This window comes from Mesoplodon bidens, assembly GCF_964165515.1.
Source record: "Mesoplodon bidens genome assembly, chromosome: 15".
In the NCBI taxonomy this organism is placed as follows: Eukaryota; Metazoa; Chordata; class Mammalia; order Artiodactyla; family Ziphiidae; genus Mesoplodon; species Mesoplodon bidens.
In genome coordinates, this window is record NC_138171.1 from 56926308 (window position 1) to 56953037 (window position 26730).

Here is a 26730-nt window from a genome sequence, read left to right on the forward strand (position 1 = left end):
GCATAGGTCTCTTTTTGTTTTTAAGTTGTCTTGCTTTTCTCTATTTAAGTTAGGATGATTTTGGATGCGAGTAAAAAGAAATCCAACTCAAAATGCCTTAAAACATTAGGGAACTAATTATCTCACATAACATTAAGTCCAGAGGTAGGGCAGTTCCAGAGTTGGTTAATTCAGTAGCTCAGTGACATTATCAGGGTCCAAGTACTTTCCATCTTTCTGAGCTGCCATCCTGAATGTACCGGCTTTCATCTTCAGACTTGGTCCCTCCTCACAGTCACAACATCACTGCCATAGCTCCAAACATCACAGTCTCACAAAACAACCCAAGACCATAAAATAAGCCTTTTTGTGTCTCTGTTTAAACAGCAAGAAGCTTTCTCAGAAGTCCCTCAGCAGACCTTTCCTTTTGGTCAGAATTGCATCACATGTCTATTCCTAAACCAACTACTGGCAGGCTGGAAATTATTATGGCTGGCCTGATCTGATCCAGATTTACTCCTCCTGTGGCTAGCCTCAGGCCTGAAGTTGGGTGGCCACCCAACATCAGAACAAAACCAGAGTTCTATTAGCAAGAAAGAAGGGACGGAACTGCTGGGTGGGGAATAACCAGTGTTGGCTGTAATGATTCACGCTACCTTGCATAACTGGAATGGAAAGGTTAAACAAACTGCAGGACAGGCTCGGAAAATGCAGGCTCCCATCTCACCACCGGCAAATCAACTGTCTGTGCAGATAAATCCAGTCACTTGTCAAAAGTCAGAGGAAACGGCTCTACCGGGCACAGTAGGCTCTCACTTCTGGGGTTTGAATTCTAAAGAAGACACACCAGGTTACCTTATTCTAAACTTCTCTGGGTCCTGCGTAACTCAACTAACTGGACGGTCTATTCAAAGGGACTGCAGTTTGGGATGGACACTGTTTCCCATGCCCGCCAAGACGGCATAACTGCTGAGCTGGCAGCGTAACTGCTTAGAATGATGTTTCACCAACATTTCATAGGTCAGGGATGTTTGGGTAAAAACCTCCCAAGTCAAAAACAAAAAGAAACCTGAATACTAAGCTAAAATCAAAAACAAACAATACAAAACCACCTAATAGACAGCAAACTAGGGAATGGGAGATGTATGTGGGTACTGATTAAAATCATCACAAAACTGAAGGAAAACTACCTGCAAACTCCCTTTCCCAGGCTACAGTTGATCTCAGAAGGAAAAGCTGGTATCTGATTTATAGAAAAGTAACAGAAGATGGTCACGCACAGAGGGGGCACATCTGGCCACCGGAAAAGGCACAAGCTGAAAGCATCACTCCAAGGGACCGCTGTCGGCTGTGGAAGATTAGCTTGAACCAGACCAACTCCCCCACGAAAAAAACAGCAACTGAAAATGCCAGCCTTTTTTTTTTTTTTTAATTAAAGCAAAACTGAAGGACTAGGAGCTCTGCAAAGGCAAGAAAGACAGGAGGAACTCAGATCCCAAAGAGAAGGGAAGTCCACAGACATGACTCCTGTATATAGAGCCTTATTTTGCCCTAAGGCTTTTCCCAACTACAGAGCTTCTCTGATGAGAAGTTAAGTGGAGCTTTCAGAATTCCCACAGGGTCTTTAAAAGACAAAGTTAGAGTTCGGGACCTGCAGATGAGGAAGGGCGCTGGAAAACACCTCAGGGATTCAGCTGTGTACTGAACTGAATAGTGGCCCCCAAAATTCGTGTCCACCTGGAACCCCAGAATGGGACTTTATTTGGGGAAAGCCTCTTTGCAGGTGTAATTTATTGAGATGAGGTCATACTGGACCTAATCTAACATGACTGGTGTCCTTCTAAGGAGAGGAGGGGACACAGAGAGACATGGACACAGAGGAAAGAAGGCCATGTGAAGAGAGGGGCCAAGACTAGAGTGATAAAGCTACAAGCCAAGGAATGGCAGGGACTGCTGACAAGCACCAGAAGCTAGGAACACACCCTCCCCTCAGAGCCTTCCAGAAGGAACCAACCTTGCTGACACCTAGATTTTGGACTCCTGGCCTCCAGACTGTGAAAAAGTAAATTTCTCTCTGTTGTTTTAAGCCACCCGGGGTGTGCAAATTTGCTATGGCAACTCCAGGAAACTGATATAAGCTGGAAACCCCGAAGAACTACATCCTAGAAATACATCAGGCATCACAAATGCTAAAGGCCAGGTGTGAACTGGCTTGATCCCTTGACTGGATTAAACTGATCTCCCTCTACCCTAACTGTCTGAGAAGCAACAGTAAATCCTCTCTGAAAAAAGATACAATCATTCCAAACTTCAAATTATCTCTACGATTCTTCATACACAACATCTGGCATTCAGTCAAAAATACCAGGTACATGCGAAGACAAGACTGTATTCAAGATCAAGACAAAAACAAAAACTAAGGGACTTTTGGCTACAGGCCAGTGAGAAGGTTAACAAATCCTCTCCCCAAAAAGCAACTATAAAACTGAACAAAATTGACAAAAACAACGGTTTTAGCACTCTAGAAACTGGCTTCAAAGGCTTACAACTTGAGAGGTGTTTACCCTTGAAAACTGCTGAATTTCCAATTAGAACAGTGGGAACAGTAACAACGGTACAACAATAAATGGCAACCGACATTCTATCTCAAGTGTCAGGGGCGAAAGGGAGGGGTGGAGACTGTGGTGACCTGGAGTACTTTTGCCCCATCTACAAAGGGCAGGGGTGCTGGGCTCCAAACAAAGTCAACAGTAAATGTAGGCCCAGAGTCACAGATCCTCAAGTTTAAGAAAATCTAGAAATCGATATTTCCACATAAAATCTCATAATTTTTAAATGTTGGCAACTTTAAAAAAAAGTTTTTTTAATACGCTGTGCAAGGGCACCAGTTTCCAAACTCAGTCCTACAGGCACCCTAACCGCAGACAACCAAATGCAGTCATGCCCCTGGCAGACTCTCAGTATTATCTACTGTATTGTGATTTTCAACAATGTCATTTTATTCAGTCATTACTCTGAAGTTCAGCTTTTCTCTCTTCATCTAGAAACAGAGCTAATGCAACAGCCTTGTGGGTTAATTCACCGTTACTCATTCTCTCCTGTCACGTTCAATTCACTTCACTGAGTTAGAGTGGTCTACAGAGGAGCAATAACGGGCATCAGGCCTGCGGCCAGAGGAGGTGGGGAGCGGGGAAGGGCCAGGAACTTCTTGACATCAGTCTGACCTGAGTTGGAATCCTCAGCTCTGCCATTTACCAGCCATGGGAACTTGGGCCACGTATTAACTTACTTGAGGCTCAGTGTCATCATCTGAAAAGTAAAGACACCATCACCTATGCTGGAATGTTATTGGCATGTTATCATCACGCACCAGCTCGGGCAGCCCAGTACCAAGGCCTCAAGCCCCCACCACAACCCTGCGAGGCGGGTCCCGTCATTACCCTTAGTTTACACACGAGGAAATAGAAGCTCAGAGAGGAGGTGTCCCAGAGAGCTCATGTGTGACAAGTCGCTGAGTGGGGATTTCAACCCTGCCGTCCGATCACTAAGCTACATAGAGGGCCCAGCCCAGCGGCCGGCAGAGACAAGGGAGCAGGGCAGCGCTCATTCCCGTCGGATCCTTCTCTTCAGACTTCGTTTTATTCATTCTGCCTGGCAAGGTCATTCCAATGGCTTTAAGAACAACCGGAAGAAGTCATTGATCTGATCTTTTCCAACTCTGAGCAGCTGAAGAAACACCTGCCCCCTCTCTCGTGAGGTTTTTAATCAAACATTCAAGGGCAGGAAAGAGGTCTTAATCAGCCAAGGACCATCCTACACCCGTGAGCGGTTAATTAACGCTGCCAACAATGATGACACAAGCCCTTGGCAACTACTCCAGAGCTAAGCTAGTTTGGTCTTTCCTTTGCTTCTAATTGGCCAGGAGGCTGCCCAGCACACCCTCCTCGACAAAAACGAAGCCAGAGACTGCTCATCAGTCTCTTCAGGATGCAAGTGTAGAAATCATGCTAAGATGCAAGGAAACAGCAAGAAGGTGAAGGCTGGCCATGTCTTGAAAACGTGTAGGTGCTTCTGTGATTATCAGGGCCAAGTAACAAAAAGATAAGAATTTTAGTCTGGATAGGTAGAGGTAGAGCCTCTACCATAGGTAGAGGTAGAGCCATTCTTCATGGTTAAAAGGTCAGAGCCTCAGGAGGGGGTGAGGTGGGAAAGAGATTAAAAGTTTACAGGGTGTTGGGGAGAAGAGAGTAACTGGTTAAACATTTATTGGTGGGGGGGCGGGTCTATGAACTGAAGCAGGTGCTTCACATGAGAGTTTCACTGAAGCCTCCTGACAACCTCGCGGGGAGACCAGATGCTCTGCCTTTACAGGTGCAAACAATGAAGGCACAGAGGGGCATTTTCCCAGGGTCATGCCAGACTTACCCTCTGAGTCTGACTCCAAAGCCAGGGCTGCCTCTGCCATGCCCAGGAGCTGCCCAGAGCCTGGTGGTCTATTCCACACCAGCTCCTCTGAGGTAGCTGCCCTACAGACAGGTAAGAAGGAAACGACAAGAAACACAAGGGCCCAGCAAGCCAAGGAGGACTCTCGGAAAAGCCATGTCCTCAAACAGCCATCAACCAGCCCTACGGCATCCCCACACAGAGGCTCAGGGAAGCATCCTGTACATAAAATGCCACCGAGACGACTGAGGCTGACATCTGAGGTGGCCAAGGCAGCTGGCTGTGGTTTCTACGAGGACTGAGGCCCTTGACACCAGCTCTTCTTCTCTGAACTGGCCCCCTATGTCCCTGACTTTTTAAGGAAGGGACCCGGAAACACAGAAGAAAAATCAACGATGACAGGAATCCCTCTTGCAGCCATCTCCTGACCCCAACAGGACCCACATTCATTTCTGAAAATGAGCAACCGGTGAGATGAACAGGGATGAAAGATCTGCTGAAGGGGTGAGAGAAAAGGGAAAGGAGACACGCCAACATGAGAGGGAAAGGCAAAGGGCTCGCTTCAGCGGGCAGAGAATTTCCACAAACACCTCTACCAAACACGGTGAGCACTGATTTTTTGCTGTGAAAGGAGGTGAACTAGCAAGAGGTGACACATTTTACTCAGCAGTGACACTGACATCACAGTAACAAGAAGGATCTGGGAATTCAGGGCGGCAGCCACAAGCAGGGTCTGAAAGAACCTGCTCTTTTAAATGCGCGAGTGGGGTGGAACATAGGATGTTGTTTACATGACATGATACACTTCAAAGTTCAGATCCAAAGCAAACCGCTTCGAACAAATCACATCTGTACCGTGGAGAAGAGAGATGAAGGTCCCCACCACTCATAGGGCTACTGTGTGAACTGAGCGAGTTAATTTACATAAAAGACTAACAAAGTGCCAGGCTTGCACTAAGTACCCATGAGCGTTGAATTATTATTATTAGCATTATCCCTGTCATTCAGACACAGGAGCACAGGACAAGGGAAATGCTGTGACAATTTTAAAATGGATGGCAGCAGAACTATAAGCTCAGAGACCTGCCTGGTTTCTGCTGCTGTTATTGAAGACAGATTTAATTATGAAATGCCGTGCTATCCTTGTGCATAAAGTTAGAACAGATTATTAGTTTCACAGCAATTGCCACACCATGTTGGTGAAATAAGCACCTTAGCTGCAGGTCCCCCAAGCCCCTCGGAGACCACAACACACGGATCTGAGAATTCTGCACAAAGGCTGACTTCATTTAAATTAAGAAACCAGACAACACCCTAACTGACTGCAAGTAAGACATCCTTACCACAGATTTCTGCACCACCACGAGCCACTGGCCCCCACCAGTCCCGCACGATGACTGCCTTGCCCGCTATTAAAATATAAACAAAAATTAAAAGAGCAAGAGAAAGGAACATCCTCCGGGATGCATCAGGTGGAGCAGTACCTGTTTCGGTTTTGCTGGAGAAGCCTGCTGCCTGTTTGATCGCGGCTGCTGTCAGTGCTAATCCTCGACTCCTCTTCAAGCCATGCTGCAAGACGGCCTCAAACTGGGCACACAGACAGGTTACCCTGCGAGAGAACCAATGATTCATCAATCCACCCTGTGAAGGCAGAGAAACAACCAGGGCGGCCCTGGCATCTCCAGGGAGCTAGTGAGGGTACACACTAGACACCTGGATTTACAGACAGGTAACTGACATGTAACTGACTCCACACCAATTTCCATTTATGTTCATTTCACATAACTTAGGGAAGCCCCACACAGTCTAGCCAAGTTCGTCAGACTGGTGAAAGCACAGTAACAATTCACAAGAAACAAGGGGAAATGGAACTGGTGCCAGCCAGCAGGGGAGAAGGAAAAAAAAAAAGCCAATTTAAAAACAAATCAGTTCTGTGTGGGGAGGGGTTGGGTGTTAATTGTATCCAATTCACAAGTTTCAACTCTAATTCATATCATGTCCTTTATGAAACAAGATTATCTTTTAAGAGATTGAATTCACCAGCCTGCCAAATTGCAAACACTGTGTAATTTCATGGCCTGTTACATACCCTAAAAAATAATATGAATTCTGATTCTTGTCCTTTATTTTGTTGTAAGAGATTACATTGTGAAGTCAGATCCGGAGTTGATGGAATTGTCAATTAAGTTACAATTACTGTGCATTTAACTGAATTGATTTATCAGTAACCAAAGAAATGGGAGATTCAGGAACATGTTCACAGAGAGATGAGGTCACAGCAACTACACTCAATTCTTAACAATCCTCACAGGGCTCCTGGGCCCCCAGCCCAATTGGGTCTGTGGACTTCAGAGACCCTTCCAATCATTCATGCAACAAATGTTAAGAAATCCTGAACTTCTCCTACGTGCCAGGCACTGTTCTAGGCTCTGAGGATATGCAGGTGGGAGTGAGACAGAAGAGGTCTCTGCCTCACCACATTTCCATGGTTCTAGCAGGGGAAGATGCACAAACAAATACGCTAACCAGACCATATCAGTTGATGAGAACCTTGAAGAACATAAAACAGGATGAGGTGGTAGGTGGAGCCAGGGCAAGAGCAGGCTTAGATTCTGTGGCCCGAATGGAGGCAGCCTTACGACCTGGATGTAAGAGGCAGCAGGCTGGGCGGACAGACCCAGTGCAAAGACCCTGCGGCCACCACCATCCGGCTCATCCTTGCGTAACGGCAGGCATTTCCTGCTCCACCCACCCCCACACCTGTAGTTATAATACTGCCAGTGTCTATTACTCTGTGGGTGGTAAAACATCTTCACATCCATGATTTCACTAGCTCCTCCCATCAACGTTATGATATGGTTGAGGCAGGTATTATTATCTCCCTTTTACACGTCAAGAAACTGAGGCTTAGAGACATTTAAGAGACAGTACCTAGTAAGTACATAATTAGCAGCAACATGGGTACTCCAGCCCTACCCACCCCCATGCTGATCCAAGGTAGTTTCCACTACACCCCATGCCACCAAGACAAACATGCATTGTTCTAAGACGAAAGTCAACTCCCTCCCATATGCCACCTTTACTCAAGTCTTCTGTCTACACCAGAAAACGCTAACCCAGCATCAGCAAATACACAGCACATGAACATTTATCCTCTAGTCTGTGCCCATGACAGACATCACTAATCCATCCCAGAATTCTAGGCTACTACTGCCAATGATCAAAGTTAGCCCTCCAGGAGTTTGGGGGAGAATCGATACATGTATATGTATGGCTGAGTCACTTTGCTGTGCACCTGAAACTATCACAACATTGTTAATTGGCTATACACCATTATAAAATAAAAACTTAAAAAAAAAAATTAGTCCTCCACAGGAAGGAGCCCTACCTGACATCCCAAACTGAACTTGTCCTCAACTACACTCTTTGGTTTTCAACTCCTACCTTGTCCTCCTGGCTCCCCTGCACCTAGCTCACTCAGTGCCTGGAACACAGTGTGTGCTCTGTAAATGCTTTTTCAGTGGATAGGTAAAAGGGTGATTAACCTTGAACCCTGGGTCCCACAATACTCCCCCACATTGAAACAACCCTTTTTGCTGTGGCAGATGTCACTCTTAAATATTAGATGTGCATATGCTAGTCTCTCTGCATATCCACACAGGCACACATCTGAGGGCTCCCTGAAAGCTGGGACACCTGCCAAAACTATCTAAATCCCACAGGAACCAAAAGCAAGGCATAGCAAAATGGAGCCTGACCAGGGCCCTGTTTCAGGGTGGGGTGGGGAGGAGGGCAAAAACCTTGGTCTGTGTTTAGAGTTCTCCATAATAAACCACATCTTTAAACGAATCATCTGCAAATACAATGATTAACCCGACAATCCCCGTCGGTTCGTTTGGCTCCAGTGCACAAGTCAGTAACTGCCCCACCAACTCTATAATAACATCTGGCCCCTAAGGGGAATGGAACACAGGTGAACAACACAAACCCAGTCCCCAAGGTTTGCTTACATCAGCAGCATTACCTTCCAGATGCACATAGGTCACAATCAACCCAACACAGCAGAAAACCCAGGTGGGCCTTAGTCCTATAATTAGTTCATTACGACGCCTGCCTTGCTGAAGGCCATTCTACTTAACACCCTCTCCATGTCCCCTTTTCACCTCCCCATTTGACCCGAGTTTATATTTACAGGTCATTCAAGACTTAGCTCAAGGGTCCCCTCCTCCAGGAAGCCTTCCTGAGTGCTTCCTCATGCTGAGCTTCCTTCTGCTGCAGCACTTGGTCAACCTCTGTTAACAATCTGCTTTCCACAGCTGTCTCCTCTTGCTAACTTGAGTTTCCAGAGAGCAAGGATCACGCCTCGTTCATCTTAGTGGCGACAGCACCTAGCACAATGCCTGCCATCTGTGGTATATGTGACCAATATGGCCCTTCCCCTCGAAGAACTCAGAACATGGACTTTATGTATACTTAGGTGAGAGATGCATCTCAGGAGATCTTGTATAATTTGGAATCCAAATCCAGGTCAGTTAAGACTAGGGAACCAAGGGACTTCCCTGGTGGTCCAGTGGGTAGGACTCTGTGCTCCCAATGCAGGGGGCCCAGGTTCAATCCCTGGTCAGAGAACTAGATCCCACATGCATGCCACAACTAGGAGTCCACATGCTGCAACTAAGAAGTCCACATGCCGCAACTAAAAGATCCTGCATGCCGCAACTAAGATCTGGTGCTGCCAAAATTAATTAATTAATTAATAATAATAATAATAAATAAAAATTTTAAAAAAGACTAGGGAACCAAGGAGAACACACTGGTCCAACTACATGAATCTAAGTCCTTCAGCTTGTGGTGGGCACTCTCTGGGCACTGATTTATAATCATGTCACCTGAAGGTTTTCCATTTCTTCTCACCTTGACTCAGGCATATGATACCTTCTGCAAAAATGAAAGGGGCACCTGCTTTCATGGAGCTCATTATTTGCTCAGCTCAGTCTCTCCTGTTTCCCAGAATGCTCTCTGCTGAGTGCTCTCTGACACGCGGCAGGGGAGGGGAGGAGGTGGGAGGATTGGCTGCCTCCACAGCATTTTCTCACATTTAATTTCTACTATCAGTTAATGAATCGGCCATGTTCTTAATTTTTTTTTTTTTAAAGAAGATGTTGGGGGTAGGAGTTTATTAATTAATTTATTTATTTTTGCTGTGTTGGGTCTTCGTTTCTGCACGAGGGCTTTCTCTAGTTGTGGCAAGCGGGGGCCACTCTTCATTGCAGTGCATGGGCCTCTCACTATCACGGCCTCTCTCGTTGCGGAGCACAGGCTCCAGACGCACAGGCTCAGTAGTTGTGGCTCACGGGCCTAGTTGCTCCGCGGCATGTGGGATCCTCCCAGACCAGGGCTCGAACCCGTGTCCCCTGCACTGGCAGGCAGATTCTCAACCACTGCGACACCAGGGAAGCCCCGGCCATGTTCTTAATTAAGCAGGGCACTTAACAGTGAATGTTTTAATTTTTTTTAAAAGCACGAGCCAAGAAAATCACTTCAAGTTTTTATGCATATAGCTGTTTACCAGATGAATGGATAAATAAAATGTAGTATATCGATACAACGGACTACTATTCAGCAAAAAAGAGGAATAAAGTACTGACACAAGGATGAGCCTTGAAAATATCATGCTATGGGAAAGACGTCACACCCAAAAGCCATACGTTCTATGATTCCATGAAATGTTGAGAAAAGGTAAATACATAGAAACTACAAGTAGATTAGTGTCGCCTAAGGCTGAAATCAGGAATTAACTGTAACTGTAAACAAGGGAACTCTTTGAGGCAATGAAAATGTTCTGAACCTGAATTGTGGTGATGGTTACATAACTCTATAAATTTACTTTTAAAAAAAATCACTGCATTGTACACGTACAAGGAGTAGATTTTTATGGTAAGTAAATTAGACTTCAGTTAAGCTGTTTTTAAAAAACCTGCCCTCAAGGTGCCTGGTAAAAGCTTGCTGAAGGAGTGGAAAAAAATAACCTCCTCCTGCTGACTTTAAAACTGTCTCTCACCGCCCGCCAGCACAGCTGGATATTGCATGAGCTTAACTGGTTTGCTGCTAAAATTCTGCAAGCACTGGTTTTCCTCAGCTGTGTCCTAAATTTCAAGACTGCTTAACCTGCCACATTAATCTATAATAAGAATCCTAAGAATCCTGTACTTTTTTATGGCAAATGTTAGACATTTATGGCAAATGTGAGACAGAAAGGATCAGCAATGAAAGCTGCATTTTAAGAACTGCATCAAATTAACCTCCTGACAGCATAACTTCAAATTGATCCTTTCACTACATTACAGCTTTACTAGAACCTTTTGGTGAAAAGTACAATCATGAAAATGGATTGGATAATCCTCGTGTGGAAAGCTCCAATGTCACCTAGAACGGAGTCGACTGTACCCATGAAAACGGGCCATTAACAGCATTAGCCATACCTCAGATTTAAGACAGTACAATCATCAACTAAGACAGTACAATCATCAACTACAGCAAGGCCATCACGTGACAGTCATTTGAAATGGGCCATGCCCTACATTTATGTGTTATAAATTTCAGAAAGGTTCACATCCTTTAACCGCTGAATTCTACTGGCAGAAATCAATCCTCGGTTGTAATCTACAAGTCAGAAAAAGATTTAAGAATGAAAATATTCAAAACATTATTTACAACTGTGGAAAGTTAAAAACACATAAAGATTTGACACTTGGGGAATTGGTTAAATGATAATACAACACAAAATCGAATGCCATTTAGCCCTTATTTACCAAGAGCTTATAATGATAAGCCAACAGGGTACAAAACTGAAAAATAAGCAGGGTACAAAACTGTATATTAAGTATGTTTTCAACTATGCTAAAAAAACACTCACAAAAAAATCTGAAAGGGATTATGTGAAAAATTAAGAGTGACTTGGTAAAATAATTACTGTTGATGTCTTTCTTGCCTCTATGCTTTTCTGACTTAGCTTTTTTTCTAAAACAAGCATTTAAAAAGTATTCATGTCTCAAGAACCAGAAATATTGCTACCTTGAGCTAAAAAGAATGAAAAAATATGGCATCAAAGTTATGGTGAGAAAAAAATCATGCAACTATTAAAATGCTTACTGGAAACTTAAAATGGCATATTTTTTTAAAGCTCGGATTATAATGTTAAGTGAAAAAAAAAGCAGATCTACAAAAAGATATTAAAAAGTTTCTAACCTGCAAATTTAAAATATTGCAATAAAAGAAACTGTAACATTAAAAGTTGATTTTTTTTTAAACTTTATTTTTTTTTTTTTTTTTTTTTTAAACTTTATTTTATTTTATTTTTTTTGCTGTACGCGGGCCTCTCACTGCTGTGGCCTCTCCCGTTGCGGAGCACAGGCTCCGGACACACAGGCTCCGCGGCCATGGCTCGCGGGCCCAGCCGCTGCGCGGCATGTGGGATCTTCCGGGATAGGGGCACGAACCCGTGTCCCCTGCATCGGCAGGCGGACTCTCAACCACTGCGCCACCAGGGAAGCCCTAAAGTTGATTTTTTTAAGTCAACAAAATGGTGGAGGCGAACTACATTCACAACAGTAACAACAGTAAAATAAATCATATTTTTAATAAGAAAGACACATGTCCTATATGAAGAAAAACATAATATTCTTAAAAGGTGTAAAGCTCAAAATAAATAGAAATATTGTTTTCCTAAATGGGAAGATTTATTAAAATAAAAATGTTAATTCTTCCCAACTTAATATATATATTTAATACAATTCCAATACTAATCACAGGAAGGACTTGGCCTAGTGTGGTTTTGGGTACAGAGATAAACAAATTGATGAAGCAGTATAGAGAATCCCCCTCCAAAAGTCCAAATGAATATGGAAATATTTTATATATAATAATGGTAGCACTTCAACTCAGATGGGCAAGAATGGGCTATTTAACCAGTGGCACTGACCCAAGTGGTTATAGGGCTGAAAGAAAATAAAAATAAACTTCTGTCTCAAACCATCACAGAGCTAAATTCCAGATGGGTTAAGATCAAAAAAATATACAAGTGGAGAAAAAATGATAGAGAAAAATACAGAAGAACCTCAGGACAGTATACTCTCAAAGCAAAATTTTAAAGGTTCATAGAATTAATCACATAAAATGTTTAAATTTCAACACGGCAAAAGATATAAATATGGTACAACAATAAATGATAGACTGGAGAAAATATTTACAGCACACAACTGAAAAAAAATTAAGGGCCATAGTACACGAAGAGCTTCCACAAATGGACAAAAAAAGACATGCAACTCAAAAAATTAAAAGACTATTATTAAAGAAGGTGAACCAACAAACCATGAAGGGAGGAAATCCAGTTGGCCAATAAACATAGGAAAAGATGTTCAGTCTCACTAGTGACCAGGAAAGTGTCGCAAATACTAAGATATCAACTTAGGACTATCAATTTCAAACCAGTCACAGATCTAGCAAGAGTGCATGTAAATGGGTACTGCTGATTGGAATATAAACGTGAATTCCTACATCCTTCTGCAAAGAGACCAGGCAGTACAATTTTTTTAAATGCCTGTATGCTTTGACCCAGCAATCCTACTTCTAGGAATTTATCCTATAAAAATAAAAGCACTAATAATTAGAAAATGAGCTAAAACCATGAACAGATATTTCACCAAAGAGGATACACATGTATAAGAACAGGAAAATACATTCAACATCATTAGCCATTGGGGAAATGCACATTAACACTACAGTGAGATATGTCTACACACCTATAGGGATGGCCAAAATAGAAAATCATGAGAGTACTAAATGCTGACAAGAACGCAGAGAAACTGAATCACTCACACATTGCTGGTGGGAATGTAAATGGTACAGCCAGTCTGGAAAACAGTTGGCAGTTTCTTATAAAACTAAATATGCAAATATCATACAACCCAGCGATTGTACTCTTGAGTACTTATCTCAGAGAAATGAAAACTTACATTCACACAAACAACCTGTACATAAATGTTTATAGCAGTATTATTTCCAGTAGCCAAAAACTGAAAACAACACAGATGTCCTTCAATGAATAAACAGATTGTGGTACATCCAGACCATGGAATATTACTCAGCAATAAAAAGAAACACACTATGGATACATACAACAACCTGGATGACTCTCAAGGAAATTACCGTGAGTGAAAAAAAAAAAAAGCCAATCCCAAAAATTACACACTGTATGATTCCATTTACATAACATTCTTGGAATGATGAAATTATAGAAATGGAGAACAGATTGGTAGTTGCCAGGAGTTAGGGATGGGGAGGGAGGGGACTGGAGGGAGGTGGGCATGGTTATAAAAAAGCAACAGGAGGAACCCTGTGGTGATGAAACCATTCTGTATCTTGACTGTGGTGGGGGACACATGAACCTACAGGGTGATAAAACTGCACAGAACTAAACACACACACACACGCAAATAAGTATAAGTAAAACTAGCGAAATTTGAAATGCCGGCCTAGAATTTTACAAGATGTGACCACTGGGGAAAACTGGGTAAAGGGTAAATGGGATCTTTCTACATTATTTCTTACAACTGCATGTGAATCTATAATTATCTCAAAATTAAAAGTTGAAATAGGGCTTCCCTGGTGGCACAGTGGTTAAGAATCCACCTGCTAATGCAAGGGACATGGGTTCGAGCCCTGGGCCGGGAAGATCCCACATGCCACAGAGCAACTAAGCCCGTGCGCCACAACTACTGAGCCTGCGCTCTACAGCCTGCGAGCCACAACTACTGAGCCCACGTGTTACAACTACTAAAGCCTGCGTGCCTAGAGCCCATGCTCCACAGCAAGAGAAGCCACCGCAATGAGAAGCCCACGCACTGCAACAAAGACCCAACGCAGCCAAAAATAAATAAAATAAATTTATTTTTTTAAAGTTGAAATAAACAATTAAATATAAAAGCATTAGTAGGCAAAGACATACATATACACAAATATTTTTATTGCGGCATCGTTATAATAGTAAAAGCAGAAACAAAACTAGACACAACCTGAACGTCCATTAACAGTAAAACAGTAAATAAGTTACAGCACCTCCACACTACAAAATATTATGTAGAAATTTTAAAAGAATGAGATGTCAAACCTAAACAACCTAGAAGCACCTTTCTTCCCCACATTTTAAGATCTTGGCAATCCAAGTGTGCCTCATAATTGATGAAATTATCCAATTAAAACTGGCACTAGTTTTTCTTTCTTAATTACACATAAAGAAGCCATGGATGGTAGGCTGCACCATTATGTTACCTAGTGACCTGAAACAATGTCCATAATACATGGCCAAGTTATAAAAAAAAAAAAAAGCAAGTTACAGTGTAATATAAATGGTATGATTCCTCTTTGAAGGAGGAGGGAGAGAAAGAGGAAGAGGACTGGGCTTCCATAAGCCTGTCCTCTCAATTATTTGCATCATCTACCATCAGGTGGGTAGACTTAAGCATCCTTGAAAATTCAGGCAAACTCATCTAGAGCAAGGATAATGAGGGCTGGGGTTAAGGCTGGGCTCCTCCTCCTCGGCGTGACGGCACCAGCGTACAAGGCTCTCTCCCGCTCCTTGCTGTTCCAGGGGTGCTGGGACCAGTGAATCAAATCAGCACAGGGCTCTCAATTAGTCCTCTGTACTTTGGCCTAGAGCACCCTCTCTCTGTGCTAGGTAAATGGAACGAAAGTAAATTGCAGCTCAGAGATAATGAGCCAAAAAGATCTCTGAGAAAGGTGGCATCCACCTAGAAGAAACTAAAATTGGTTTTAGTTTTATCCCAGAAACCCTACAAAGATAAATTCCAGATGGATCAAAGGCTTAACTGTACACATTAAAAATCTTGTAAGTAAATGTAAAAGACCACATGCATACTCTAACATTGAGGAAGATCTTAAAACACTGAAAACACAGAAACTGGTAGGTTGGTATATGGAATCAGTAAAAAGACATTTAACCATGTAAAAAAAGTTAAATGTAGTATTGTAATAGATACTATTACCTGTGCCTACAAAGATAATGGACAGATTTGAAAAAAAATATTTGCAATGCAGAAAACAGATGAAAGGTTAATTAATTACTATAATATACAAAGAGCTCTCACAAATTGACAAGGGGACAAATAATCCACCAAGAAATTGGACAAACAATATGAAGCAGCTTTGCACAAGAGAGCAAAGCCAAATAGCTCACAAATATTAAAAAAAAACAACTGAAATTCACTAGCAATCAACATGCAAATTAAAATGACAGTGAGCCACCACTTTTCAACCATCAGACTGACAAAACTTCAAAACAACACTCAAAACTAGTATTAGGAAGGAAGCAAAGGGCAGTTTCATGCACTGCCAGTAGAAATTTTTAGAAAGATACCTGACCACAACTGTTAAAAATAAACACATTCTCTTCGGCCCAGCAACCCAACCTGGAAATGTCTGCCAAACAAAATCCTTAGTACATAAGAAAACATGCTCAAGGATGTCTGTTGTTTCACTGTCCATAGTAGTAAAAATTGGAAACAAAGTCAGTATTACTTCATAGGCAATTGTTGGTATATCTGCATCATGCAATATAATGCAGACTTTTAAAAAGAATTTTTAGAACTCTAGCTTTGAAAGGTTTTGACAGGGTAGTGCCAAGAGAGAAAATACAGATGCAGAACATTATATATAATTCAATTTTTGTAAGACAATGGCAATAAAACCTGCGTGCGTGTGTGTGTATACACATGTATTTTAATTGTAAAAGATTAAATGAATGTGGAGAAACACACAGAACAAACGATTCTTGATCATTAACATAAGTTACCCAGAGGGAGGGAGAAGAGGATATGGTAGAGAAAAAAGAGGGGGAAAAAAACAGTTGACAAAGAAACAGAAAAAATGCAAGCTTGGTAACAGTGAAAACTCAAAAGGCAGTAGTTTTCAAGATACTATCAGTATGTGTAAAGCAACTATACTCCAATAAAAATTAATTTAAAAAAAAGATATTGTTCGTGTGAAGGCCTGAGGATGGCAGACAGGCATGTAAAAAGAAGTCAAATGAATGTTCTACTAGAGGAACCAGAAATTAGAAAAAATAACCAACTTTTAAACGGGTTAAATCATCATTTCCGACCATTTTTTAAAGTTACTAATATAAACACAGTAACTGTCTTCTCTGGGGTGGACAGACCCTCCAGCTCTGGTCTAGACACAAACACCGCTTGGGATTCTTTTGGTAGATGAGGAGCTTCAAAGTCAGGAACAGGAGATGGCAGCAGAGAAGGAATCAGCTGAAGAAGCTGGTAAATCAAAAGGGAAAAAGAGGATGGAGAAAAGTAAGAGCCCCTCAATGCAGAAGGGGTGAGGAAACGGTTAATGTGTATCAAGTCAGCGGCCAAGGTGGTCCAGTGGTTAAGACTCCGAGCTTCCACTGCAGGGGCACAGGTTCGATCCCTGGTTGGGGAACTAAGATCCCGCATGCTGCGCAGTGTGGTCAAAAAAAAAAAAAAAAAATCAAAGTCAGTGGCCAAGGGATCTTCAAATTTGGTCAGAGTCCACAGCCTGGGAGAAAGAAAACTCCACACCGAAAGCTTCCTTTAAACAAACAATAGAGTCACAGACGTAGAAAACAAACTTATGGTTACGGGTGGTGGAGAGGGATAAATTGGGAGATTGGGATTGACATACACACTACCATATATAAAATAGATGACTAATAAGGACCTACTGTAGAGCACAGGGAACTCTATTCAATACTCTGTAATGACGTATATGGGAAAAGAATCTAAAAAACAGTGGATGGGGCTTCCCTGGTGGCGCAGTGGTTGAGAGTCCGCCTGCCGATGCAGGGGACACGGGTTCGTGCCCCGGTCTGGGAGGATCCCACATACCGCGGAGCGGCTGGGCCCGTGAGCCATGGCCGTTGGGCCTGCGCGTCCGGAGCCTGTGCTCCGCAGCGGGAAAGGCCACAACAGTGAGAGGCCCACATACGGCAAAAAAAAAAAAAAAAAAAAAAAAACAGTGGATGTATCTATATGTGTAACTGATTCACTTTGCTGTACAGCAGAAACTAACACAACATTGTAAATCATCCACACTCCAATTAAAAAAACAAAAACAGGGCTTCTCTGGTGGCGCAATGGTTGAGAGTCTGCCTGCCGATGTGGGGGACACGGGTTCGTGCCCCGGTCCGGGAGGATCCCGCATGCCGCGGAGCGGCTGGGCCCGTGAGCCATGGCCGCTGAGCCTGCGCATCCGGAGCCTGTGCTCCGCAACGGGAGAGGTCACAGCAGTGAGAGGCCTACGTACCGCAAAAAAAAAAAAAAAAAAAAAAAAAAAAAAAAAAACAAATAAGATGCAGGCAACTCTGAAGTACAGATGTACCTTTGAAAAAGCAAAGGCCACTCATAATAAAATTTACAGCCTGTTACTAGAGCCAAAAATATAAAAATAAATTTAAAAAAAACAAAATTTAAAACAATATACATTTGTTCTGATTTCTGGTCATCTCTTAGAGCCAGAGCATTTATGTCTCATCCCCCATGTCAGTCAGTCTTACCAAGCCTCAGTCCTAAGCCTTCCGTCCCTTCTCCCAATACCACCACCTCCACTCAGCTTCCTTGCCTACTGCACAGAGCCACGGCCTCTGGCTGCAACCCCAGGTCCCATCTCACCTGCCCGTCCCCCATGCTGATCAGCAGCTACCCTCCTGAAATGCAAATCTGACAACGTCATTATCTTTCTTACCACAGTTTGCTAGGGGTATATGGTACATGACATGATTTTAGGGGGACCATAAATGAACATTTTTAGGTTAATCATTTTACTATGTCAAGAAAAAAATAGAAGTAGCCATCAATCTTTGATTTCACTGATGGCTTAAGACAAGACCAGAGTAGACAAGGCCTTGCAATTCCACCTCAAGCCAATCTCTGGCTCAGATGGTATACGGAAATAGCAAAAATTGTGAAAAGAGTATACAAATAGCCAGTTTAAGAAATAATACCCTAGTGGATAAAGTTCAAACACTTCCCCATGACAGCAAGCCAAGAATCTACTGACCTTCCAGCCCATCTCCCAACACATACAACACATCATCCATGATTCCACTACTTTCTCACACACCCCTGCATCTTCACATTTGCTACTCCTGCTGCCTGGAAGTCCCATCCTGCCCATTTGACCACTAAAGACCCTGTACTCGCCTCTCACGTCTATACTATGTAATTATTACCACAGGCCACCATGACTGTCTGCAATTTACATGTCCATTGCCCAGGCTCAATTCTGAGTTCCTTGAGAACAGCAATCATCTCATCCAGTCTGCAGCCCAAATGCCAGCCCAGCGACCTATAAACAAGTATCTGCTACATGAAGGAATTAATGAGCAATCATTCCAGCCTTTAGTTTCCAAATTAGCCAAAACACTGGTATGTCTAGTCATAGGAAGAAAATGTATTGCGCTTACTAAGTTCTCACTGGATGTGTCAAGCAAATAATATTACATCTAATCCTCACTTCAACCCTAGGAAGTGGGTACCATGATCATCACCTAATTTTACAGATCATGCAGGAGAGGCCTAGAGAAGCTGAGCAAGTCCTAAATTACACAGCTGGTAACTGGTGATTTGTGGACCAAGTGGGCATGAAGATAAGTACGCCTGACTCCAAAGCTCATACTTCATGCTCAAGGCCTCTCTCCACACCAAGACAGGGGTGATGTTGATGATGACCGTGCTTACATACGATTTCCTATGGGCCAAGCACTGCTCTCAGCAACTATCAATATAAACAATATAAATATTAAAATTCACATGGAAATGTGCTCAGATTTGCTAAATGCCCTAGGGCTCCCCATTTGCTAAAAATTATCTTTTTCAAAAAGAAATCAATTCATTTGATCAATAAAGTAAAATGAAAGAATATGCAATGTGGAATTATCTACCACAGAGCCTCAAAGTGGAAATCAAGTGCACAGGGCTGGGGAGATAAGAAATCCAATGAATGAACCCCAGGGTTTTTTGCCAGGATGAGAAGAATTAGAACATCCAGTCAACACCTCAAACCACTAAGAGGCTGGTGAGAAACCTGTGACAAACTGAAGATTAAAAAATCACATGATGAACATCCAGAGACATTTAAAAGAGTAAAAGGAATGTCTGAAAAAGCCATTCAGTTTCATAAGCGTCCAGAGGAATACACAGGACAGTTTTCAACTGTGCTAAGAAACAACATTAGGGAACAGCAAAGAGCAGCTGTTTGTTGTTTAGCTTCCTAAAAAGTTCAAAACTGTTTTGAATTCCTTAACAGGTAAAGAAAAATCACCAAAACAAAGCTCTCTTCCCTGGCATGCTTTGGAAGAAGAAATTCTCCTCTCTGATTTCTTCTGACATAGTCACCTGAACGAGTAACAAAAATTTACAATTTCTAAATGAGGCAAGTACCCAAAGCCAACTCACTGCCACCCACAACGGCAGAGTGTCAAGACACTTCACACAAAATTATAATGGCAGTAACAACAGCTAACAATTTCTAGAAACTTACTAGCTGCCAGGCACTGTTCTAAGGGCTGCACATGAACTAACTCACAACTCTATGAAGTGAATATTATCACTACTCTCCCCATTTACATACAAGGACACTGAGGCACAAGCAAGTCAGAAACTTGCCCACAGTCCAACACGACCGGGAACTGGCAACACCAGGATTCAGACTCTGAGCTCCAAATCCCACGCTCACTCTGCTGCCCCAGTTTGGGTTGCTCTTTCTAATTCAATGGGAAAACTCAGCATGTTCTGTAATTCCACATGGGAAGAAGCAGCATCTGTGGAGCACTAGCATATCTAGAGGTAACTTCCAGTGCCTGCTGAGGTCTTGGGCCATTCTTTCTAGAAAGCAAACTATTCAAAAGATACAAGACAGCCTCCCCACAGGCCAGTCTGACTGATAGAACGAGGAATAATTTTAACGAAGCACAAGAACGGGTCGTCCTTAGGGGAAAACAGAGCAGGAGAACAAGGCCAACAGAATGGGACAAGGAGCCCGTGCGTTATGACCGCCACCACCTACGCCAGTTTCTGAGGACAAAATCTGCTGGGAAAAAACAAGTGCTGCCTGTCATTTCCCTTCGTGTCAATGTTGTCTTATACTTCATGTGAGGACTGCTGCATCTTGCCATGTCATCTCGCAAGACCAAACAAATCTCTCAGGCACACAAGCACTCACACACTCGGGCAGGCACACTCACACACAAGCATACTCACACTTGGGATTTTCACAGAATAATACTGTATATCATGTAGGCCCCCATACCCAACAGCTGCAGTCCAGCCCGCTTTTTCTTTCCTCAACCTCTGTTGTCCACAGACACCTCGGCCACTTTTGTCACTCGTGAGGATATTTCTATTATTTACTTGTCTTGAGTCCGACTCACTTTTTCGACTTGTATAAACCTGTTTTAAAAGGAAAAACTCTATCGCAATGGCAAATGTAAAGCCAACATTGTGGGCCCTCAAGAGAGTAGCCCTAAAAGTAAATGCCATCCAAATAAAGTATAAAATCCTGTCTCTGCTGCTGTCAGGGGAGGACTGTGCTTGAAACCTGTAAGCTCCGTTTACAGAGAGGCAGGGGGTGTTTGAGATACTGTTTTCAACTGTATGATACTACTATTCTGGTATGCCAAAAAATGATCAAATATTGGCAATTTCATTTAATTCAGCTTAATATTAATACCAAACCAAGTCTTTCCCCCAATATCACTGCAATTTAAAAGGAACTGAAAGGAGAATAACTGAGCCACTGGGCAATTGAAAGGAATGTAATGCTGTGATATTTAACACTTAAAATAATGGTAAGTACCTGCAATGACACAAATCTCTCATTTGGGGAAACTCTGTGCTAGGAAAACAAAAAGGGATGTGGTAGAGAGTGAGGACCAAGCTGGGAAAATATGCAGTCTGTGCTCCAGCCCCATTCCACTGCCTAAAGGTATTTTCAAACCACACAGAACTGTCATGGGAAAGATTATAATATGGCAGTGACAGGGACAACTGCTGTGCATTTTGCCACCCTATATTCACTCTACCTTCATAACAGCACCCAGATTTCATTTTGGAGGGTTATTTCTTCCTTACTGGATACTGTCTTTGGGGGATGATGATGAACCCAAGTAGACAACTTCGCACTATGTAAGTCAACAGGGTTCCAGGAAGCTCCACCAGCCAATCCTTCTGCTGGTGGCCAGGAGGCAGCCACATGACCTGAGACTGGTCACTCAGGTGCCTCCTCCCTGGAATGCCAACCCTGGGCAGAATGAGAGCAAGTCAGAAAACAGCTGGTGTCCACTCCTGCAGCAGGGCCTTAACTGGACCATTCCTGCTAGGAGACCATTTAGTGGACCCTGCTTCCAGGTTAGGAGACTTCCAAAGCTGCTTTGACTCCTTCCTGTTTCCAAACCTGACCTGCCATCAATTCCATGAGCTCACAATATCCTCAACTGGAGTAAATTTCTCTTGCCTGTTACCAAGAGCCCTGGCACATACACCAGGGTACCATCCTTTCCAAGGTTCCTACTGATATTCATCCAACCAGCTAGACTCACCAGCTGCAACCAGAAGCCAACCCCTCACAGCCCTGCCTAGAACTTTTCCTAAGATGGTAAATTTTAAATGGCATCCAGATTAGAAATGAAAAAGGAGAAGTAACAACTGATACTGCAGAAATACAAAGGATCATGAGAAATTACTACAAGCCACTCTATGCCAATAAAATGGACAACCTGGAAGAAATGGACAAATTCTTAGAAAAGCACAACCTTCCGAGACCAAACCAGGAGGAAACAGAAAATATAAACAGACAAATCACAAGCACTGAAATTGAGACTGTGATTAAAAATCTTCCAACAAACAAAAGCCCAGGACCAGATGGCTTCACCAGCGAATTCTATCAAACATTTAGAGAAGAGCTAACACCTATCCTTCTCAAATACAGCAGAGAGAGGAACACTCCCAAACTCATTCTATGAGGCCACCATCACCGTGATACCAAAACCACACAAGGATGTCACAAAGAAAGAAAACTACAGGCCAATATCACTGATGAACTTAGCTGTAAAAATCTTCAACAAAATACTAGCAAACAGAATCCAACAGCACATTAAAAGGATCATACACCCTGATCAAGTGGGGTTTATCCCAGGAATGCAAGGATTCTTCAACATATGCAAATCAACCAATGTGATAAACCATATTAACAAACTGAAGGAGAAAAACCATATGATCATCTCAATAGATGCAGAAAAAGCTTTCGACAAAATTCAACACACATTTATGATGGGTAGGCATAGAAAGTGGGCATAGAGGGAAGTTACCTCAACATAATAAAGACCATATGTGACAAACCCACAGCCAACATTGTTCTCAATGGTGAAAAACTGAAACCATTTCCTCTAAGATCAGGAACAAGACAAGGTTGTCCACTCTCACCACTATTATTCAACATAGTTTTGGAAGTTTTAGCCACAGCAATCAGAGAAGAAAAAGAAATAAAAGGAATCCAAATCGGAAAAGAAGTAAAGCTGTCACTGTTTGCAGATGACATGATACTGTACATAGAGAAACCTAAAGATGCTACCAGAAAACTACTACTAGAGCTAATCAATGAATTTGGTAAAGTAGCAGGATACAAAATTAATGCACAGAAATCTCTTGCATTCCTATACACTAATGATGAAAAACCTGAAAGAGAAATTAAGGAAACACTCCCATTTACCACTGCAACAAAAAGAGTAAAATACCTAGAAATAAACCTACCTAAGGAGACAAAAGGCCAGTTTGCAGAAAACTATAAGACACTGATGAAAGAAATTAAAGGTGATACAAACAGATGGAGAGATATACCACGTTCTTGTATTGGAAGAATGAACATTGTAAAAATGACTACACTAGCCAAAGCAATCTACAGATTCAAAGCAATCCCTATCAAACTACCAATGGCTTTTTTCACAGAACTAGAACAAAAAATTTCACAATTTGTATGGAAGCAAAAGACCCCGAATAGCCAAAGCAATCTTGAGAAACAAAAATGGAGCTAGAGGAATCAGGCTCCCTGACTTCAAACTATACTACAAAGCTATAGTAACCAAGACAGTACGGTACTGGCACAAAAACAGAACTATAGATCAACGGAACAGGATAGAAAGCCCAGGGATAAACCCACACACATACGGTCACCTTATTTTTGATAAAGGAGGCAAGAATATACAATGGAGAAAAGACCTCTTCAATAAGTGGTGCTGGGAAAACTGGACAGCTACATGTAAAAGAATGAAATTAGAACACTCCCTAACACCATACACAAAAATAAACTCAAAATGGATTAAAGACCTAAATGTAAGGCCAGACACTATCAAAGTCTTAGAGGAAAACATAGGCAGAACACTCTATGACATAAATCACAGCAAGATCCTTTTTGACCCACCTCCTAGAGAAATGGAAATAAAAACAAAAATAAACAAATGAGACCTAATGAAACTTAAAAGCTTTTGCACAGCAAAGGAAACCATAAACAAGACAAAAAGACAGCCCTCAGAATTGGAGAAAATATTTGCAAATGAAGCAACTGACAAAGGATTAATCTCCAAAATTTACAAGCAGCTCATGCAGCTCAATATCAAAAAAACAAACAACCCAATCCAAAAATGGGCGGAAGACCTAAATAGACATATCTCCAAAGAAGATATACAGATTGCCAACAAACACATGAAAGGATGCTCAACATCACTAATCATCAGAGAAATTCAAATCGAAACTACAATGAGGTATCACCTCACACCAGTCAGAATGGCCATCATCAAAAAATCTACGAACAATAAATGCTGGAGAGGGTGTGGAGAAAAGGGAACCCTCTCGCACTGTTGGTGGGAATGTAAATTGATACAGCCACTATGGAGAACAGTATGGAGGCTCCTTAAAAAATTAAACATAGAACTACCATACAACCCAGCAATCCCACTACTGGGCATATACCCTGAGAAAACCATAATTCAAAAAGAGTCATGTACCACAATGTTCATTGCAGCTCTATTTACAATAGCCAGGACACGGAAGCAACCTAAGTGTCCATCAACAGATGATGAATGGATAAAGAAGATGTGGCACATATATACAATGGAATATTACTCAGCCATAAAAAGAAATGAAATTGAGTTATTTGTAGTGAGCTGGACGGACCTAGAGGCTGTCATACAGCGTGAAGTAAATCAGAAAGCGAAAAACAAATACCGTATGCTAACACATATATATGGAATCTAAAAAAAAAAAGGTTCTGAAGAACCTAGGGGCAGGACAGGAATAAAGACGCAGACGTAGAGAATGGACTTGAGGACACGGGGAGGGGGAAGGGTAAGCTGGCACGAAGTGAGAGAGTGGCATGGACATATATACACTACCAAGTGTAAAACTGATAGCTAGTGGGAAGCAGCCGCATAGCACATGGAGATCAGCTCGGTGCTCTGTGACCACCTAGAGGAGTGGGATAGGGAGGGTGGGAGGGACATGCAAGAGGGAGGAGATATGGGGATATACGTATATGTATAGCTGATTCACTTTGTTATAAAACAGAAACTAACACACCATTGTAAAGGAATTATACTGCAATAAAGATGTTAAAAAAAGAAAGAAAAAGGATATAACTCAGGAACAGCCAGATGGAAGAAAGGTATGGGAAAAGAGCACAGAGCTTCCAGGCCCTCTCCCAGCACACCACTCTCCCCGCCCTTCCAAGTATTCACCGACCCAGATGCTCTCTGAACCCCGTCCTCTTGGGTTTTTATGGAGGCTTCATTATATAGGCTTGATTGATTAAATCATTGACCATCAGCAACTGAACTCCATCTCCAGCCCCTCTCCCCTCCCTAGTGGTGGTGAGATGGGACTGAAAGTTCCAACCCTCTAATCACGTGGTTGGTTCTCCTGGCAACCAGCCTCCAACTTCTGGTGCTTGCACTACATTAACATAACAAAAGACACCTTTCTGGCTATCACCACTTCGGAAATTCCAGAGGTTTTAGGAGCTCAGTACCAGGAATGGGGCAAAGAACAATCATGTGTATTTCTTATTATAAATCACAGTATCACCGTAGACCTAATTCTTGGGCTTAGAAAAGTTAGTGATGCAGCTGGAAAAGGGAAGCGCCAGATTCAGGCCTTGAGAGCCCATGAACCTTCGCACCAGCCTGCCCAGGGCATCCGACAGCCCCCTGGACATGGTCCTCGGCATCGCATGTTGTGATCACTGCCTCACTGGACTATCTTCCCAGGTGGACACGAAGCCACCTGAGGGGTAGAAAACTGTCTGAAATATTTGGAAAGCCCCAGTGTCTGTGACACCAAGTAGGCGTTCAGTAACTAACTGTTAAACAAATGAGTAATGCAGTAAGTACTTACTAAGCACTTACTATGTGTCACGCGCTGTGGACGCAGTGTGAGCAAAACAGGCTTCTCTCCAGCTGGTCATCCAGTTGAGCAGACAGATGTAATCCATTCATCACACAGACGTGTAGTAATGAGAAACAGAGGTTTATAGAATCTAACAGTACAGAGCAGGGGTCAGCAAAATACAGCCTGAGGCCAAATCCAGGCCTTAACAGAAAGAGTTTGCCAGTCCATGGTACAGAGCAAGGAAAACAGGTCCAGATGGCCAGGGCTGGAGAGGAGTGTGGAGGATTCATATCAGGGGTCTGGAGGGTTTCCCTGAAAAATTACTGAAAGGCTTTAAGAACAAAAAACAAAAAACAGGAAGGCCAGGGCAGGGTGGCAGGAGCAAAGAGCCAGGGGAGAGGTATGGGGCCCTCCAGGCTGCTAAGGATGTGGGCCTTTTTCCCAAAGCCAAGAGCAGCCAGTGGAAGGTTTTCCATGGGGGAGTGACAGGTGGGAATCTGCATTCTGCAGAACCCTCTCCATGCACAGGAGGCAGGACAAGAAGGAAGACGGTGGTGGGTCTACGGCAACTGTCCTGTGAGCCACGTGGTGACTGGGACAGGGCAACGGCCGGACAACTGGAGAGAAGCAAATGGATTTGAGATCCATTCCGGTGCCAGGCCATTTGTCAGGGGTGAGGAGAGAGGTGACTTATCTTTCTTTTCAGACTTCACGACAGTTGTTTTAAAATATTCACTGACTTTCCCTCTTCAGGTTAAAGTTTCTCACAGAATAAGGACAACGATGTGACCTTTCCTACGTGAAGGTGGTGCCGCCTTTAGCCAAA

General features: G+C 42.7%; 1 protein-coding gene across 2 annotated transcripts in view; it reads right to left on the bottom strand.

The window, feature by feature from the left end:
• Positions 1-26730, bottom strand: part of SNX29 (sorting nexin 29) — a 555171-nt gene that overhangs the window by 504195 nt on the left and 24246 nt on the right. For both annotated transcript variants that reach the window (XR_014017700.1, XM_081257848.1), the window contains exon 4: positions 5907-6031. Coding sequence is in view for 1 of the 2 variants with exons in the window: in XM_081257848.1 (XP_081113974.1) it covers positions 5907-6031 (125 nt within the window). In the remaining variant the exon portion in view is untranslated. The remainder of the gene's footprint in view (positions 1-5906; positions 6032-26730) is intronic.